General features: G+C 39.4%; 1 protein-coding gene across 1 annotated transcript in view; it reads right to left on the minus strand.

Annotated features, from left to right (window-relative positions):
* The window catches only part of LOC108047570 (serine-rich adhesin for platelets), a 35808-nt gene that overhangs the window by 3940 nt on the left and 14291 nt on the right, over positions 1 to 17577 (minus strand). The window contains 4 exon segments of the mRNA XM_044459145.1: positions 62 to 2276; positions 2433 to 2893; positions 2896 to 3326; positions 13897 to 14045. Of these exon segments, the coding sequence (XP_044315080.1) occupies positions 62 to 2276; positions 2433 to 2893; positions 2896 to 3326; positions 13897 to 14011 (3222 nt within the window). The 5' untranslated portion in view covers positions 14012 to 14045.

Genomic DNA, 17577 nt, shown 5'->3' on the forward strand with positions numbered 1-17577 from the left:
ATGATCCAGTATTTGAGGAGGAGCCACTGTTTGAAGATGATCCGGTATTGGAGGATGAACCACTGTTGGAAGATGAACCACTGTTTGAAGAGGAACCACTGTTGTTTGATGAACTATTCGAAGATGAGCTGCTGCTGCTAGATGAGGATTCGCCTTGATTAACCACTTTTTTGCACTTAAGCGGTTTGGTCTGAATCTGATCGGGATGGTTGCAGCTGTTGGCCTCAGGATCCCAGAGAGTATTGGGAGGGCAGGTGAACGAGACTTTATTAAATCCACCCTTACCGTTGTCCACGCAGCGATAGAACTTGGAGCAATTCTCGTTGTCTGCGAGGAATGTTTCCTCATTCTCACATTTCTCAGCGGGCTTAAAGGGTTTCTGAGTGGTAGATGATGATGATCCTTCTGTACTTGAGGATGAAGTTTGGTTAGAAGACGACGACTGCTGAGATGTCGAAGTTTGATTAGAAGAGGACTGGTTGGAAGAAGATTCTTGGTTGGAGGAAGAACCCTGATTGGACGAAGACCCCTGGTTGGAAGAAGATCCTTGGTTGGATGAGGAACCCTGGATGGAAGAAGATCCTTGGTTGGAGGTAGATCCTTGGTTTGAGGAGGAACCCTGATTGGAAGATGATCCCTGATTGGATGAAGATCCTTGGTTGGAAGAGGATCCCTGGTTCGAAGAAGATCCCTGGCTTGAAGAGGAACCCTGGTTGGAAGAAGATCCCTGATTGGAGGATGATCCCTGGTTGGAAGAAGATCCCTGGTTTGAAGACGAACCCTGGTTGGAAGAGGAACCTTGGTTGGAAGAAGATCCCTGATTGGAGGAAGATCCCTGATTGGAGGATGATCCCTGGTTGGAAGAAGATCCTTGGTTTGAAGAGGAACCCTGGTTGGAAGAAGATCCCTGGTTGGAGGAAGATCCCTGATTGGAGGAAGATCCTTGGTTGGAAGCAGATCCTTGATTTGAGCCATTAGCCATTGCCTTGCACTGTTCCTTTTGGACATCTGTGGGATGGTTGCACCCCTTGGTATCGGGATCCCAGACCGTTCCCGGAGAACAATCAAACGAAACCGTATTAAAGCCACCATTACCATTCTCTACGCAACGATAGAATCGGGCACAGTCTTTTTTATCTGCCAAATAAGTTTCCGTATCCTGGCATTGACCATCGGGATTGGACGGTTTGGAAGTTGTCGATTGAGTGCTCGTACTATTGCTAGATGAATTGTTGTTGGAACTCGAGGAGCTTTGGTTGTTGGATGTGGACGATGAAGATGAGCCTTGATTGGAGGACTGATTATTAGATGAGCCTTGACTGCTGCCTTGATTGGATGATTGGTTGCTGGATGAGCCTTGATTGCTTGATGTTTGATTGTTTGATGAGCCTTGACTGCTGGAGGAGCCTTGGTTGCTAGACGAGCCTTGACTGCTAGAGGAGCCTTGGTTGCTGGAGGAACCCTGACTGCTAGACGAGCCTTGATTGCTGGAGGAGCCTTGGTTACTGGACGAACCCTGATTACCAGAGGATTGGTTGCTGGATGAGCCTTGATTAGAGGAGCTTTCGCTGCTACCAGAGTTATTGCTACCACTAGATGAACCCGACTGAATGTTGCATTTCTTCTTTTGATCTTCATTGGGAAGATCGCAGACCTTATCTTCCTGGTTCCATACAGTGCCGGGACCACAGGTGAAAGGCACTTGTTCTAATTTTCCATCCTTATCTTGGCGGCATCTGTAGAACTTGGCACAGTCTTCTTTATCGGGGATATAAGTGTTTTCATCTTCGCATTCAGTGGGAACAGGTTTATTGGATCCACTGGCAGTTTGATTGCTCGAAGAGCTCTGATTGCTGCTAGAGCTAGAAGATTGGTTGCTGTTGGAATTGGAAGATTGATTGCTGCCTGTACTCTGATTATTGGCGGAATTTTGACTGTTATTTGAGGACTGGTTGCTGCTAGAACTTTGATTGCTTCCTGAATTTTGGTTGCTGCTAGAGCTTTGGTTGCTGCCGGAATTTTGAGAGCTTTGGTTTTGGTTGCTGCTGGAGTTTTGATTATTGTTTGAGGATTGGTTATTTCCCGAGCTTTGACTACTGCCAGAGCTTTGGTTTTGGTTACTGCTAGAGGACTGATTGCTGCCAGAGTTTTGGGAGCTTGACCCTTGATTGCTGCTGGAGCTCGTACTGGTTTCCTGATTGTTGCTGGAACCCGAGCTGGACTCCTGATTGTTACTAGAGTCCGAGCTCGACTCCTGATTGTTGCTGGAGCCCGAGCTGGACTCTTGATTGTTGCTGGAACCCGAGCTGGACTCCTGATTGTTGCTAGAGCCCGAGCTGGACTCTTGATTGTTGCTGGAACCCGAGCTAGACTCCTGATTGTTGCTAGAGCCCGAGCTGGACTCCTGATTGTTACTAGATCCCGAGCTGGACTCCTGATTGTTGCCAGAGGTAGAGCTCGACTGCTGATTGCTACTGGATGTGGAGGACTCCTGACTCGAGCTAGAATTAGATGTCGAACTTGATGTAGAACTGGAGCTTTGGGAGGAGTTTGAAGAACTGGTGGACGAGCTCTGCTGGCTGCTTGAGGTGGAGTTCTGGTAGCTGGACTGTGACGATTGTGTTGACGTTTGCCCGGCATAATAACCATCGTTCTGTGGCTCCGCCTGATTGCGGCAGCCACCGTTGGCACGTACGTCAAACATGTGGTTGCAGGCCTGCAGGGACTCGTCCCACGCAGTGCCATCGGAACACCGGAAGCCGATTTTGTTGTAGCCTCGACCATTCGAGATGCAGCGATAAAACACGGTGCAGTCGCTGGGATCATTCATGAAGCCATCATCCCGACATATTACTCCCGAACCGCCATCCTCCTCCTCTGATCCAACAGCTCTCGCAGGGATGATGAGCTGGAAAAGGATATCACGGAGACACCGCTGAGCCCTGTCAGGCCATAATTCGTGGGCAGCCGATGGGTGGTCGCATAGGTACGCAGCTCGTTGGCCGCAGGTGTGACGGCCAGGTTAAGCATCGCATTATGGTCATCCTGCCCGAAGTCGTCCTGCTCCCACTGCTCCATGCTGCCTCCATCCACCTCGTTCACCTGGTCCACGCACTCATCCCGCCCAGCCATCGCTGGTGGCAGGCACATTCGCAGCGCGCGCGAGAAGACCGCATCCTCGGGACAGGCCAGAAGGTAGGGTCGGATGTATTGGCCCGACCGCCGCTCACAGCGGTAATAAATCCGGCAATCGTAGTCGTCCGCAAACAGCCCCTCTCCCGGGCAGTAAAAGGCCACCTCTGTCTGGGCCATCGGCGATGGAATGTCTGCAATTAAATGCGAATGAAGGAAGCTTTAGTTTTTCAGTTTTTACGTTTTGCAACAACCTAATTAGTGCATTTGAAAAGCTTATAAGATTGTCTCTCACTACATAATTTTCTAACTATTTATTTTTCTCTTTTTATTTAAGAATATGAAGACATCTTTATTCCGTTTGTTATAATGTTTTATTAATTCCAGTAAATGTAACTATGGGACAATATTATAAATTTGCTTACTTAATTTTTTTTGATTTTACAGTTATGTAAAAATAGACTCAGTAGACAAAATGAATAATATATAAATTAATAAATAAAGTTTAGTTGTTAAAAATAAAACAAAATCCTTTTGACATCTCAAATGCGAAAACATATATCAAATAAATTCAATAAAACTGAATTTTTATTCAATAAAATATTTTCTCGAATAAGAAATGCACTTCTGACCCTTTACTTAATTTGTTTTCGAACTGGAGAGTATCAATCTACAAATTAGCATACTTTTTTGGGGAATATATATGGCCAGGCAATTTGAAATCGCCCTCTGGAACAAACCATTGAACTGAAACTTCCTGTCACAAATTCTTTCGAATGCATATATTACATACAAATAGTACATATATGCCGAACACATCTATCTACATATATTTCGCTCAATTTCGTTTGACATTTTGCCGCGCTCGTCTTTCGTTTTTCGTTTCGGGATTTTACGCGCTGTCAAAATAAAATTGATAATTTATTGTCATTCAATGTGCGAGAGTTCTCTTTTACCAATTTTTTTGTTGTTTCGTGGTAGCAGACTCTGCCTTTCAATAAATTTAAATGCATTTATGCCCGTTACAGCGGAACAAATTCATTTTGAAAATGAATTGTGAGTGTGTGTTTTTTCTTTCGGGATGTTTTTATCCAGCCTTACAGTTTTTTTTGCCCTTTATCAAGTGTTGGTAATAAAGGGGGCCAACTGGCTGCGAACATTGTAAATGCGCGGCTAAAAATTAGACCGGGTCTAGGCATAAATTCACATCAGTCACTGCCTAATATATTTGATTTGGTTTTTTCTCCTTGGCCAATGGTTTATGGTTAAAATGGCCGGAGGCCATACACATATTTCTTATGAAAATTGCCAAATTTAATGGCCATAAAATTTAATTATACCAAATGTGGTTAGGCCGCACAGACGAGCATATTTATTTGGGGAAAAGTTTGTCAGTTTGATGGAAACTTTAGGTAGGTAGGCAGGAATTTGCTAACAAATTTGTCAGAAATTTAAATTAAAATTATATTATTTGTAGGCAAAGTTCAATGCTACATAAATTATATTAAAATAAAATTGTTGTAAAGTTTGCTTATGACAGATTTAAATTAAATCGAGGGTTACATTTTGTGAGCGCAGAACAAAAACATGAAAGGCAGACACGTCTTCGCTTAAAAAATAATTATAAATATAATATTATTTTATTTGTAGATAAAAAAGTTGTTATTATTTCTAATAATTCAATTTCAAATCTGAGATTTAGCTATTCAGCTATTCATCAACCATAAGCTATAAAATGAGAGCTTATTTATTTTTATATTTTATATTTATTTTTTCAAAGTAAACAAATATCGAAATGCCTTTTGAATTCTTTATGACCCCTTGTATTTACTCGCCCATTTGCATCAATGGTAAAGCGCTTAAATTTTAAATGTAACCCCTTGCCCGGCCGTAACCGAAAATCCAGTAAACTAATTTAATATAACGCCTCACAGCACACGGCTTGGCCCGCTGCTCGTTGGCAAACAAACATAAAGTTTCAATTTGTACACGAAAGCCCAAAAATGCTAAACCCATTACACAGATGGCGGCGAAGGATGGGGATGTGTGCAGTCGGTAGAGTCGGAAGGCTGGCAGGGATCTTTGCCATCGTCCTCCAGCGTTGAGGGAAAATTGACCGTTTTACGATTTTAATTATATATGATGTGTACTTTAGAACTTATGCAAAATGAAACGAAAGGAGAGCGCGGCAATGCGACCGCAAACTTATGCGTTGCCCCACCGAAACCGTCTAACCCCTCCCCCTCCCCCCATGAATATATACATATATTCGCTGGCATCTGCCAACCGGGAGCAGGCGTAACATGGTTAGCCGCAATCTGACCGCAGAGCATGGCCGCAAATAGTTTCGGATATGCCATTGCCATGGCCACCACGCACCATCCAGAAACACCCATTAAACCGCACAAGCCCCCCGTCTCCCCCTCCCCCCTACCCCACATACTCAACTCATTGCATTAAAATTTCAATTTCCAGCATTATAGCACGTTACGGTTTACGAAAATTTAGTTATAAAAGCATGCATAAGTACGCGTATACCGTGTGCAATTTGCCCCTTTCCTTTATTACCTTTTTTATTTTTTGGTCAACGTAGGCATCATTTTCGTGGGCCAGCTAGATGGCAAAAATGACAAATTGTGATTTCTATTTTTCACTCTATTTTTCCTTGATAATTAAATATTTATTGAGCGGCTGGTTTGTGCGGTTTAATGTTTTTTAGCCCAGCCCACAGCTGGCTGTCATTGAGTTTGCTTCGTTGAACAGCAATGTCTGTTATTTACATTTTCATTTGATAAATAGATATCTTACCAAATGGACAATTGTAATATCTGTTTGTGTCCTTTGCCATTTCCCTTTTTTATAGTTGTTTGTTTTGGAGGTTTCACAAAATGCCAACTTGGGACGTTAAAGCGTTCCAATGTCGCTTCGGGCAATTTTTGGTGTGTTCTGTTTGGCGGGTTATTTTGTTAAAAGCAGTCAGAGCAAATGTCCCTTAATTAGTCATTAAAAGTTTCGTCATTATATTCTGTGCTTGATTTTGTTGGCTTTTTTTTGTACAGATACCGCAGGGGTTTTCTAATTAAACTTGCCCAGATAATGAATTAAAGGTGCGAAAATGGGGAGTTGGTGGAAATGTATTTCATTTTAAAGCTAAATAAATTATTTAAGCAATATTCTATCAGTTAGTCATCAATAACCGTTTGTTAAAATAAATACCCACTAAATCGTATAAATTATTGTGTGTATAAATGTTATACCTATTTGCTTATCCAAACTTCAAACTTTACTATCTGTTTACTTGGCTTATAGAGCGCAATGAAAAAGAAGTGGAATTCAAATGTCAGTTACCAGCTTGACATTAGCCAATTGTCGCATCCTTTAATATCCTTAACTCCAAGTCTGTTTTTCTCCATCTGCCGCTGTCGCCATTCCTAATCCGCTTCATCTGCAAACTCCCCGAGGGCCTTGTAGTTGCAAGTTGTAAATATGATATTTGGATTTTTGAGCTTTCGACCGTCGTCGGGTTGGCAACTCGGTAATTTCATTTGCCTCTGGTGGCATTTTGCGCCTGTGACTTCATGTTGCAGCGAGCGAATGGCCGTACGTGTTGGCCGGATAGTCTGAAATCCGGATAGTGGAGACCCGTATTTTCGTTTCAAGTGCATGTTTATGCCACGCCCATTTCATTCTGTTCTGCCTGCCCCGGTCAAATTTCATGGTGGCAAATGACCAGCTACAGGAAATTCAATTTATTATGCAGCTTGACAGTTTTTAGCCATTCTCTCTCTAAGATGACAGCTGTTTCTACTGCTCCAGCTTTTGCACTGGGAAAATAACTAATACAAAACAAAAGCCTACTTAAGGGAATATTTTTGAATAAAAGCTCTTAAAAACCAAGATATATTTAATACAAATCATCATGTTAAACAACACATGAAAAATTCATATCGTTTTTAATTAAAATGCGGTAGAGAAATTTAGGAAAGGTGATTTGTAATTGAATTTTTCTCTCTGTGCACCATTGCTCCTTTTCCCGATCCTGTGCTGCTGCTTTTTGACAGCTTCAGTGGATGAAAATGGGACAGAAAATAAAAATGAGTGAACTTCTCGCTAATTCTGGCATCTGTCGGACTTCATTTTGGAGTCTCCTTTGAATTTTGTTCTACTTCTGCACCGATTTCGAATGCGATGCGCCAGATGCATTTGAATTTCGCGCTGCGCTGCGCTTGAGAAGATTTTAATATTGGTAAACGTCCTTGAGGGCATCGATTGTTCCCTAGGATTTTCGCTTTGACCAGCAGTTCCAGTCATTACTCATACGCAGCGTGTGACACAATCGCCACTATGCATTATTCATGGCGATGCGGCTACGCTGGATAAACTTGTCGGAAAAGCTGCCGACAGCTGGCAGGAAAATGTTAAATATTTAAATGCCTTCACCACCCCAACCTCGCTCCAACAACAACTCGCTGGGAATTGCCTTTAACTAGGAGCAATTAATTTGAATTTGAACTATTTAGGGGCATCCGCACTCTTCGTAAGGGGGCGTTGCGGACGGGGAGGCGAAGTGGAGGGGGCTAACTGGGTCCCAGGACTTGCCATCCTGCCGGTAAATTAAGCATAAAGCGCTTTTAGTTACAATCACGTTCGTCTCAATTAAACTACATTAAATTCAATTAGCAGGCAACGGGAACACGAAATGAAAGCAACATTGTCATTACGGTTTCAGGCGAAGGCATCTAAGGTGCACTGAGAAAATTGCCTATAGAATACAACAAAAATTGTATTGTTGTAGTGGCCATCGAAATCTTTATATTGATCTCTTGTGAAAGAATTATTTTTTTAATTAAATTATTACTTGAGATATGCAAACATTTTTTTATGTTATCAAAATAGATAGTTTACTTTTGAGAAAGAGATGTTATATTACTGACGAAATATAAAAAACTGAGTTGCTTTAAGCATATTTGAAAATGTTTTGCTCACAGTGTAGCAACGATAAGAGCATCGTCTTCTGGCCAGGAGGAAAGGACTCAAGACGCAGGACAAAATCTAGCGATGGCCTGACTGACAATTGACTTTCATTATTCCTTACATTCCTGGCTGCATTATTGAGGCCTGTTCCTGGGCATATTTGACAGGACGAAGGAGCTCCTTCGAGGAACTGCTGCCATGGCGTGTTAGTTTCCCAGTGTAATTAAGTTTAATATTTAATTTAATTGCATAAAGACACACGCACACAACTACAACTACTTCGACAACGGGCTCCATAAAAGGACACGCGCAAAGACAATGTTGCCCATTTTGCTGCTGCTAACAGAAATTATGATGAAAGCAGCGGCAAAGGCTTTTACAGCGAGTGGGCGTTGTGGGTGGTCCAAAGCCGTTAAGGTGAAGGTCAGTCCATGGCTTCCTCGAAACTGGAACGTGCTCGTCTTAGCCAGGACTTAACTTGGTGTCCGGTCATCCAGTCCTTTGGGCCAGTTACCCGTTACCAGTTACTTCATTTGGCGCTACTGACCTCCTTGGGGCTGCATTATTATCATTGGAGTTTTCCTGCCGGCTTATATTATGTCCTTGCCGTTGGATTATGGCGTGTTAGCAGGTAGTTCGTGCTCTCCACCTGCCCCAAAGTTGTGTATAAATATATATATATATATATATGGTGGTGATCTGGCGGTGAGGTGGTCATGTAATGAATTGTGTGCCAGGCAGCTTGATGTTTTGTTTGCTGCTCAATTTACTCAGACAGTTAATCACATTGCGTGAAAGCTAATGTCATTAGGAGAGCTTCGTGCTCCGTTTACACACCCTCATACTTTGTATTTCTTTCCTAAGGTATAACGCATAAATTTCCCATCAAACTCTACGTCGATGCCTCAAATATAGTGACTTTAAGAAGGAGGAAAATATGTTTTGGACCGGAGTAAGATTTTTTGTTAGTTAATTGTTGATGGCAGCTTATCGTTTTATGTGGTACGTCTCATTCATTAAACATCGGTGCATTTAACAAAAAAAAAAGAAATGCTTCCTTTATTAAGAATGAGCCCATTTTAATTGCTAATATGTAGTAAACATTTTCTCGGTCAGTTAACTTAAACAAAAGCTTTCATAAATTGCCTTAAAGATGTCGAACATATTGTTAAGAAAACCCAGCCTCGAACAATTGATCAACTTTCCAGCTATTGTATCCTGTATCGGAGTAGGCCAACACCCTTTCATTATTAGTATCCTTTCCTTTACCCCTTTGATGCCTCTAGTTCGGTTGAGGCTCCGCCGCACTGCAACAATAGCTGCCGGATATTGGGCGTATAAAAAGTTACATATGTATGGCGCAACTTTAGTTGCCAATTGGGGAAGTGTGTTCGCTTGGCCCCGGGGTCCTCAATTAATTTCATTTAGGGAGTGGCGCACAAGGAGCCGCAGGCTATAGCTAAACACATCCAAACAAAGGAACACACACAGCCAGACACACACAATATTTTCAATTAAGCTGCTGCAGTACCAGAAGAATAATAACAATTACAACATGTACGAGTACATGGTTTAAAGGAAGGCGTCTGCAAAGAAGTCAGTCATCCCTTCCCAGAATCGGTTTTCCTTGTGCACTCCCTCGATTGTCGATGAAAACAATGAGCAGAATTGAAAAGCCCTACATATATTTAAGTAGAATTTAGTTGGAGCAGTACCAACTATAAATTCTAGGGTAATATAAATTTAAAGCTCAGTAAGATTAAGTAGTTAAATAAAAGTTGATTTATGTATTACAATAGACCAAAAACAAGTTTAAGTTAAAGTAAAAAAGAGCATTTAGTATTAACAAGAAAGCCACTAGTGCCAGACTTCTTTAAATGGAATTTTTGTTCAAAACTAACTGTCGTTAGGTTTTAAACAATAATAGCATTAGATGTAATGTGGTCATCAAAACTACGATTAGAAATTTAAGAGACGATTATTGGCTAACATTTTTAAATCGTTTCTAAGATTTTTAAATTGTTAGACCCTCAAACTTTGCAACCATAACATATTTTCTCTTTGCTAAACCTCAACTCAATAACACATATATGGTTATCACAGTTAACGAAACAAAATTACAAAGTCCACAGTCTATCCAACCTTGTTGAAAATCAAACGAGAAACAAGCCACAATTTGATGTGGGAAATAGGTGATGTAGATGTAGGTTCTAGAAAGTGTAGACGTAGCAATGCTGTAGCAATTACAGAAGTACACGACAATGGAGTGGGGCAAAGTTACATACCGTTCGGTAAATGAATTGCTGACAATTAGTTGAATTTGTTGGCACAGTCAGCTGTGGCAAGCTGGAAAACTTTGAGAGCGGCAATCAAAGCATCTGGCACAGCGGGCGCCCCTTGATGAGACCCTAAATCCTTGCCCATTGCTGTGGCAATTGAAGTTGCTCTTGTCCTGTTTATGGTTATGTCAGACCAAACTTTTCTATTGCATTAGTTTTGTGTCAATAATAATAAAATTTACCCACAGACTGTAGGGTAGTGTCTTCGGCTGGATTTTATGTGACACTCTGGTGGTTAGATCAACGTTATTAAGGAGGCTAGCACTTTAGAGTTTCTCTATTTACCATTGGGCAATCCCATTTAACCAACCTCAGAGAAAAGTTTAATTTATGTTTAAATAGCTGCCATTCAACACTTTTCCCAATCAAATATTTATATCCCTCGAAGAGGTCATTAACATTCATTTGCTGGCAAAACAATGCCATGAATAAACAATTAAACGCTTTTGACAGTCCACGAAAGACAGTGAACTTCTCGGGAAAAACAAAAGACCCACACTCGACAGCTTTCCGGAAGTGCTTTCAAGAAATGAATAGAGTCGCAGCTTCTTGAGTTTCAAGCTGGACAATCTAGCTTGCCATAAAAATGCCAACAGCCGGTCGCAAATTGCAATTCAAACTATGCACGTGTTAATTATTTATACCCAACTCCTTGCCCAGAAAAAATTCCAAGCCCGCTTCGATAAATCAGCTGGCCATAAGAAGCTATCGCCTTGTGAATTCCTACTTTTGCGAGAGAAAAAGAACTCCTTGGATAAATTATACAAATTATTATTTAACTCCATGGTGCACAAACGATTCTGCAATTGGAGTTTCACATACAGTGGAAAAAAAAGAATGCTTTTGTTAAAAAAAAGTTTAAGAAATAGAGAATATCAGGTTGAGATTAATATGAGTAGTTTATGTAGTTAGCAACTATTTTCGTTTAATGCCTTTTCTGTGTTTAAAATGAACTGATTTCAATTAAAAAGTGTATAATATGCAAATTATCGAACTACTTTTTCTCTGTGGACTTCTTGGCATGTGGCTGGGATCTTGGTCTTGGGCCAAAGTTATGCACAGACAAATCGCTTATTTAGATTAGAGCTGACAACCGAGGTGGGGGAAGATTGCAGAGGCAGTCAGAAGAAGGAGCTGCAGCACGCAGGCGCGGATACATACAAGTAGATACAGATATATCCGCAACTGGTTGCAAGATCTTCATTCTGTAGCAATTTGTTGTTTCTCCTTTGCTTTACTAGAGGCGTGTTTATGTTGTTCAACAAACTAACAAACTGTCTACTTAGGTTAAAGCCAGCTACTACGTAATTGTGGGGCGAATCCGCTGCGAACCGGTGATCATTTTCAATTAGAGACCCCATCGTGGGGCGTGATTTAGAAGCTGTTGTGGGTAAGACGGTAGCTTGACTCCGATTATGGGATAAGTGCGGGAGCATCGTTTATAAAGCCAAAGCTAACGAACCAATGACTCGAAGCACTTTGCAGATTGTTGTTAGATTAGCGTTCGTAATAAATGAGGCTTCTCCGTGATGGAAAGAGCTGGGTGTTGTCTAGACTTGTGATTGCGAAACAGCAAGTTAAAAAAAGAAAGGAAGTTTCCTACCTGACTCTGTGCATTTGTCATAATAAAATTAGCATTTGCCTGGGTCAACAGGAGACACAGGACAGCAGCCCAGTGGAACAGGATGCAGGACAACTGGGGTGTGGCAGCAACGGCAAAACTTATCAGCGTGTTGACAGACCCGTTGACCAAGCAACGAAGCAACTGGATCCTGCACTTAAAATAAGACACCCTTTTCAAAAAATATCTAACTTGACTTTATTTATTTTTTATTTTTGACTAATGAAAATATAAATACCTTGTTCTTAAAATGATAAATGAGCACGGTTTTGCAACATAATAAAAATGCAAAAAATACTAAAAATGCAAAACTCAAAATATTATTTCTTAAATGTTTCGTTCAAATTTTCGTATTATTTGCAATACTTAAGTTAAATTTTTATTAAGCTAGCGTATACAAAAATTCGTACACATAGTTTTTCTTTAAAAAAATTTGCTTTCGTTGGCCTGCTTCTGATGGTACTACAGATTTCATTCAGTCTCCCCGTATAAGTAAACGGATTCGAAACCATTTCCTGTCTGGCCGATAAGCATTCAAGTGGCCCTCACATAACATTAACGAAATGGCCAATTCAATTGGCACACTATTTGTATCGCGTTCGATTTGCATTCCCTTTCGATGCGCTTTAAATGACCAACAAAGTGCAGGGAATCCTTAAAATTCCCGAAACTAGCGAATACTTTGAATTGCCAGCGGCAGTATTGTGCTGACTAAACGGAAAGAGTCCGGCATGTAAAGCGAAATCAAATCACGTACAGTGTCCGTTCCGTTACTGGCCAATATCTGCTGACCAAATTTCACACAGCTGCAACAAATCAAAGAGCAAAATGCCGGCGACTGAGGAGAAGGAGACCGCCTGCCGGGTCGAGTGCTAAATAAATGGAAAATTCTAAAATTTTAATAAAAATTGTCGCAATATTGCAATAAAATTCGCATGATTGGCGGCCGTCCTCTTCTTCGATTCAGTAAAATTTTGATTTTTTAAACCGACTATGGGTATCACGTGCAAATGCAATTGGGTTTTTTGAAATGCCAACTGCAACACTATTTTGATAAATTTAATCGCGTTAGTTTTTTTTGACTCTTCCACTTTGTGTGTGACAGTTGAATTGGGGATTTTGTTGTAGACTCACAAATTCAGTTCAAGGGAAAGGGGTATCTCCATCCGTGTTCGGTGAAATTTCGTAACGGATATTTAAATTGTTAAAATTTAGCTGGCGCTTGCTATATTTTAAGTCCTTTTAGTTTTTGCCGTACAATATTTGTTTACCATTGAGCTGGCATTACTCAGTACTTTACTTTTACTTGCAGTCAAAAAAACGAAATAAATTAAATTTTTTTAACTTTCGTAATAACATTAAATACTTAATAATACAAAATATTAATCACTAAGAATGACAAAAGTCTATTCAACTTTTTTAACAAACACCATTTTTTAACACCATTGATATATTTCTGTTTTAAAAAGTATGTCTGCCATAAGCAATGATTTCTTGCCCATACCCAGTAAATAAATTTAATTGAATTTCATGGAGTTTTTAAAGCGAAACTATCAGATTAATTAATAATATTTATGTGCGGTATTGGATGTACACGCTGAAACAAGCGGAAGGCATTGTTTGTTCGTTCGTCTTTGACAGATATATAATTAGTTTTTGCACACCATAAGGCCGCAGGTGTCGTTTGCTGTTTTCATTTTTGCAACGCGTCCGACAATATATGTATATTAAATTATTTGTATTTTTTGTAGCCACAAAAGCTATCTATGCTGGTGGATTTTATGCGCCAGAGCTGCGAATGAATTTATATAAATGTTTATGGATATTTACCTCGAGCGGCGGCGGCGCCAATGCAAAAGCCGAAAAGCAGCAGGCGGCAGAGCCAACTGGATGTCCTTGTCGCCATTTTGTCGAGCTGCGAAAATGGCGGCGTCTTTGGCGCCATTGCGTTTTGCTTTGCCAAAAAAATGTCACAACAGCTGAAAAGAGAGTGGCGAAAAAACGGTTAGAAGTGTTGAGATATTTGCTTGCAATTCACAGTCCCACTGCAAAACAGTTTGATTTCTTAACAGGAGTGAGTAAATTTAATGCAAAGCATTTACTTTCAATTAGAATTGGCCACTCACGCTGCTTTCAATGGCCCCCTCTTTTCAGGCAGCACATTTTTGCGCACCATAAAATTCAAATCAATTTCGCTAATTAGCAAAAGTCTCAAGTAATCAGAGAGTGATTTTCGTGGGAGGTGACTACACTTGGGATAAAATGGTTATAGAATACATTTTTTACTGAGAAATCTTACAGAATATTAAAAGATTAAAATAAATGCATTCATGAATTTTATTATTATTTATGACGGAAAAAGTTATTAAGTTCATTAAATATTTTTCTATAAAAATTTTTTTTTTATCTATAATAAAGATAATGTAGAACTGTAGAAAATCAGTTCTTATGTGGTTAATTGCATTGCTTAATTGAGAACTAACTATGAAAGTGAATTATTTTGGTGTGAAGTGAGCAGGATGGTGAAATGTGGAAAGTGTCCCCATTATCATTTCGCGTAACCATTTCTCCCTTGAAAGCCATATTCACGCCTCGTTCGGTTTCATTTTCACAATTTCCATGCCCACATTCTCTCGGCTTTGTCTTCTCCAATTAATAAGTTAATTGTTACTACTGTTGCACTTTTGCCGCTTTAGAATTTATGATTAGCCGCAACCGCCGAGCGGTGCAATCAGAAGCCAAGTATTTAATGCTGCCCAAGGACTTACGCTTCCAAGACGTGGTTCACTGGTCCAATCCAACTACCACCTACCGCCACCCCATTTGCCCAGCCATTTTGACTTGGCCAAGTTTACTTTAAGCCAGCAGTGACAGTTCCACATAAATGTCAACTGCTGCGGTCCTGCTGCGCTTTATGCAGTACGACTTTTATGCATTTCTAGTGCTTCCCCTCTGATAGAATTCATAGCTGCCAAGGACTCCACATAGTCCTGTTTCCCCTGCCGCACGACCCACTCCCATCCGCCATCCAATCTTGACTCGTCCGAGTCATTATTGTCGTCTGCTTTTTCACTGGCAGCGGCCGCTATTACTGCTGCCTGACTTTGTGTCAACTCCATAATTATAGTTTTCTGCTATTTTCTTATAGTTTTTGCAACAAAAAACTTTCAATGAGCTGAGCACAGTGGTTTTAAATTGTTCAAGTTATCATTACTAATCGTTTTAGTAGGATTTTTTCTCTTGTTTTTTAATATTAAATATTGAAAAAGTATATCACATATCTACTTGATAATACTAGTAATGGACGTACGTAAGTATATCTTGATTTTCAACATGAGTTACTAACTATTTTTGTAACTACTGAATTTTTTATTTATTGACTTCTTTGATTCATTTCAAAATGTAACGCATTTTACTTTAAAGATATAAAAGACTATTTAGACTATGTAGTATACATTATCTCAATCAATCTAAAAACTCAAAATCTTAACCAAGCCCACGGTTATAGAACTTAAAGTTGCACTACATGGAGTGTGGCAGCAGCCATACACATAAAACTGCAGAGATTCTATTAACCTAAGAAATTATGAGAAATGAAAACTTATTACGAGAAGTCATTAAGATTCAAAAAATTAAAACTTGAAAAGTAAAACTGAAAATGAAGCAAAGCCAAAGCGTTGTTGCTACCGATGTTGCTGCTGCTTCTGCTATATATTTATAAGTATATATATATATATAGTATTAAAGTACTATAGTAGTTCCTGAATCGGGAAAGTCGGGCAGCCGACGACTTACAACAAAGCCGAGGGGGTGAAGAGGGTGAAGAGGGATAAAGAAAAGGCAGAGTCTGCGTCACTAACAGCGCGCGTTCCTCCTTTCAAGTTTCAACTACTTGGGCGGCAAAGGAAAGTCATAATTGTTAATGGGCTTTTAGCTTAAATGAATTTTTACTGCAAAAATGCCTCTGCACTGCCAGTATATAATATAGAATTCTGTTTAAGTTTTAATTAGATTTTTAATATTGCCGAATGTGAAATATGGCAGGCGCAGGAAGTTTGATTAAAAAACTTTAGCTTATGATGCACGTTAAATCATTTTTTTGCGCTATTGCATTGTGATTTTTCATTTTCGTCGTTTTATTCATTTTTTTGTTGTATTTATTAATGCACGCCTGGTTTAATGAGCAGGCTATTAAGGCGCACCATCATTACGCAATGTCAGTTGGCACTTTTATCAATGTTTCCTGTCAGTTTCGAGAACTTTGCGCCGCGTCACGACGTCACGAGTGTCAGCGCCAGCGATTTTCATATTCACTGTGCATTTTTATCAGCCATTTGCCGACTCATTAAGCCAACATCAATGTTCCGCCGACCACCTCCCAATTTTCCCCTGGGGCCCTGATTCTGATTCTTCTTGATGATGGCTTGGCTGCATTTAAAAAACGTCATTGCCGATTGAGTTTTACATGCCTTTAATTAACGTTGTCATGTAATGAAATTCAATTTATATTGCTCGCCATTAATAGTAATTCATGCCACACACTTTCTGGGTAAAGAGAAAAAAAACTTATAAATCTAGATTTTCTTTATCTTAAAACCAAATTAAATCGTCAATAAACGTTATCAATAAAAGTTTTTTCATAGAATTAAAGTCAAAGGTTAAATAACATAAATATATTGAAGACCGAACAAAATTATACAAATTTATAATTTCACTCCAACTTCCAATAATTGTTTGAATGGTCAAGTTGTTGTTTTTTTTTAAGAAATAACTTCGATGACTATTGGAAATGATAATTTGATATTTTAACGACTCTCATAAATGGTTAATTGGATTCCTATTCTGTTTTAATTTTTGCCCTGTGCAGGGAGCTTTACTCCTCAACTTTATTCCAGCCAAGTAAAGTCAAGTTTCTGACATGGATATGCAGGACGTGAGTGAGTACAGCACGTCTGTAATCGTACCCTTTTTATGCATATTTATATATATAATATTTTTATACATATATATAAGAATATATTTTCCATGTAAAGTGTGTTATGGAACAACATCAGCCATCAAACATGTCAGCCAAATGTCGGACAACTTTAAAATTGAAAATGCGTAATAAATGTGAGTGTTTGTGTTTTCTATTAACAAGTTATGTTATGTTGTTTTGGCTTGCTCACAGCTTCGTCTGCGGAATTTTCATTTTAAAATCTAAAACATCTTTACTATAATTGTTTGTATATTAGCTTGTCATGCAATAAAACCTACAAATGTCAAAATGCTTGAAGACATTCGTAAATGATTGTGTCTATGAACTCCATAATTGGTTTTAAAAGTGTTCTTTTATTTGAATGTGTTATGAATGAGGTGTTTATTTGTCTGTTTATCTATTTTTTAATAAAAAAGAATTTAGTTGCTAGTTTATCTTCTTTAATATAGTTTAAACAGTTACAAATATACTTATCTTAATATTGACAATTACATGTCACATAATTCCCATTAGCTGGATATCTTATTTGTGTC

This window comes from Drosophila rhopaloa, unplaced genomic scaffold, assembly GCF_018152115.1.
Source record: "Drosophila rhopaloa isolate 14029-0021.01 unplaced genomic scaffold, ASM1815211v1 contig_178, whole genome shotgun sequence".
Taxonomy (NCBI): Eukaryota; Metazoa; Arthropoda; class Insecta; order Diptera; family Drosophilidae; genus Drosophila; species Drosophila rhopaloa.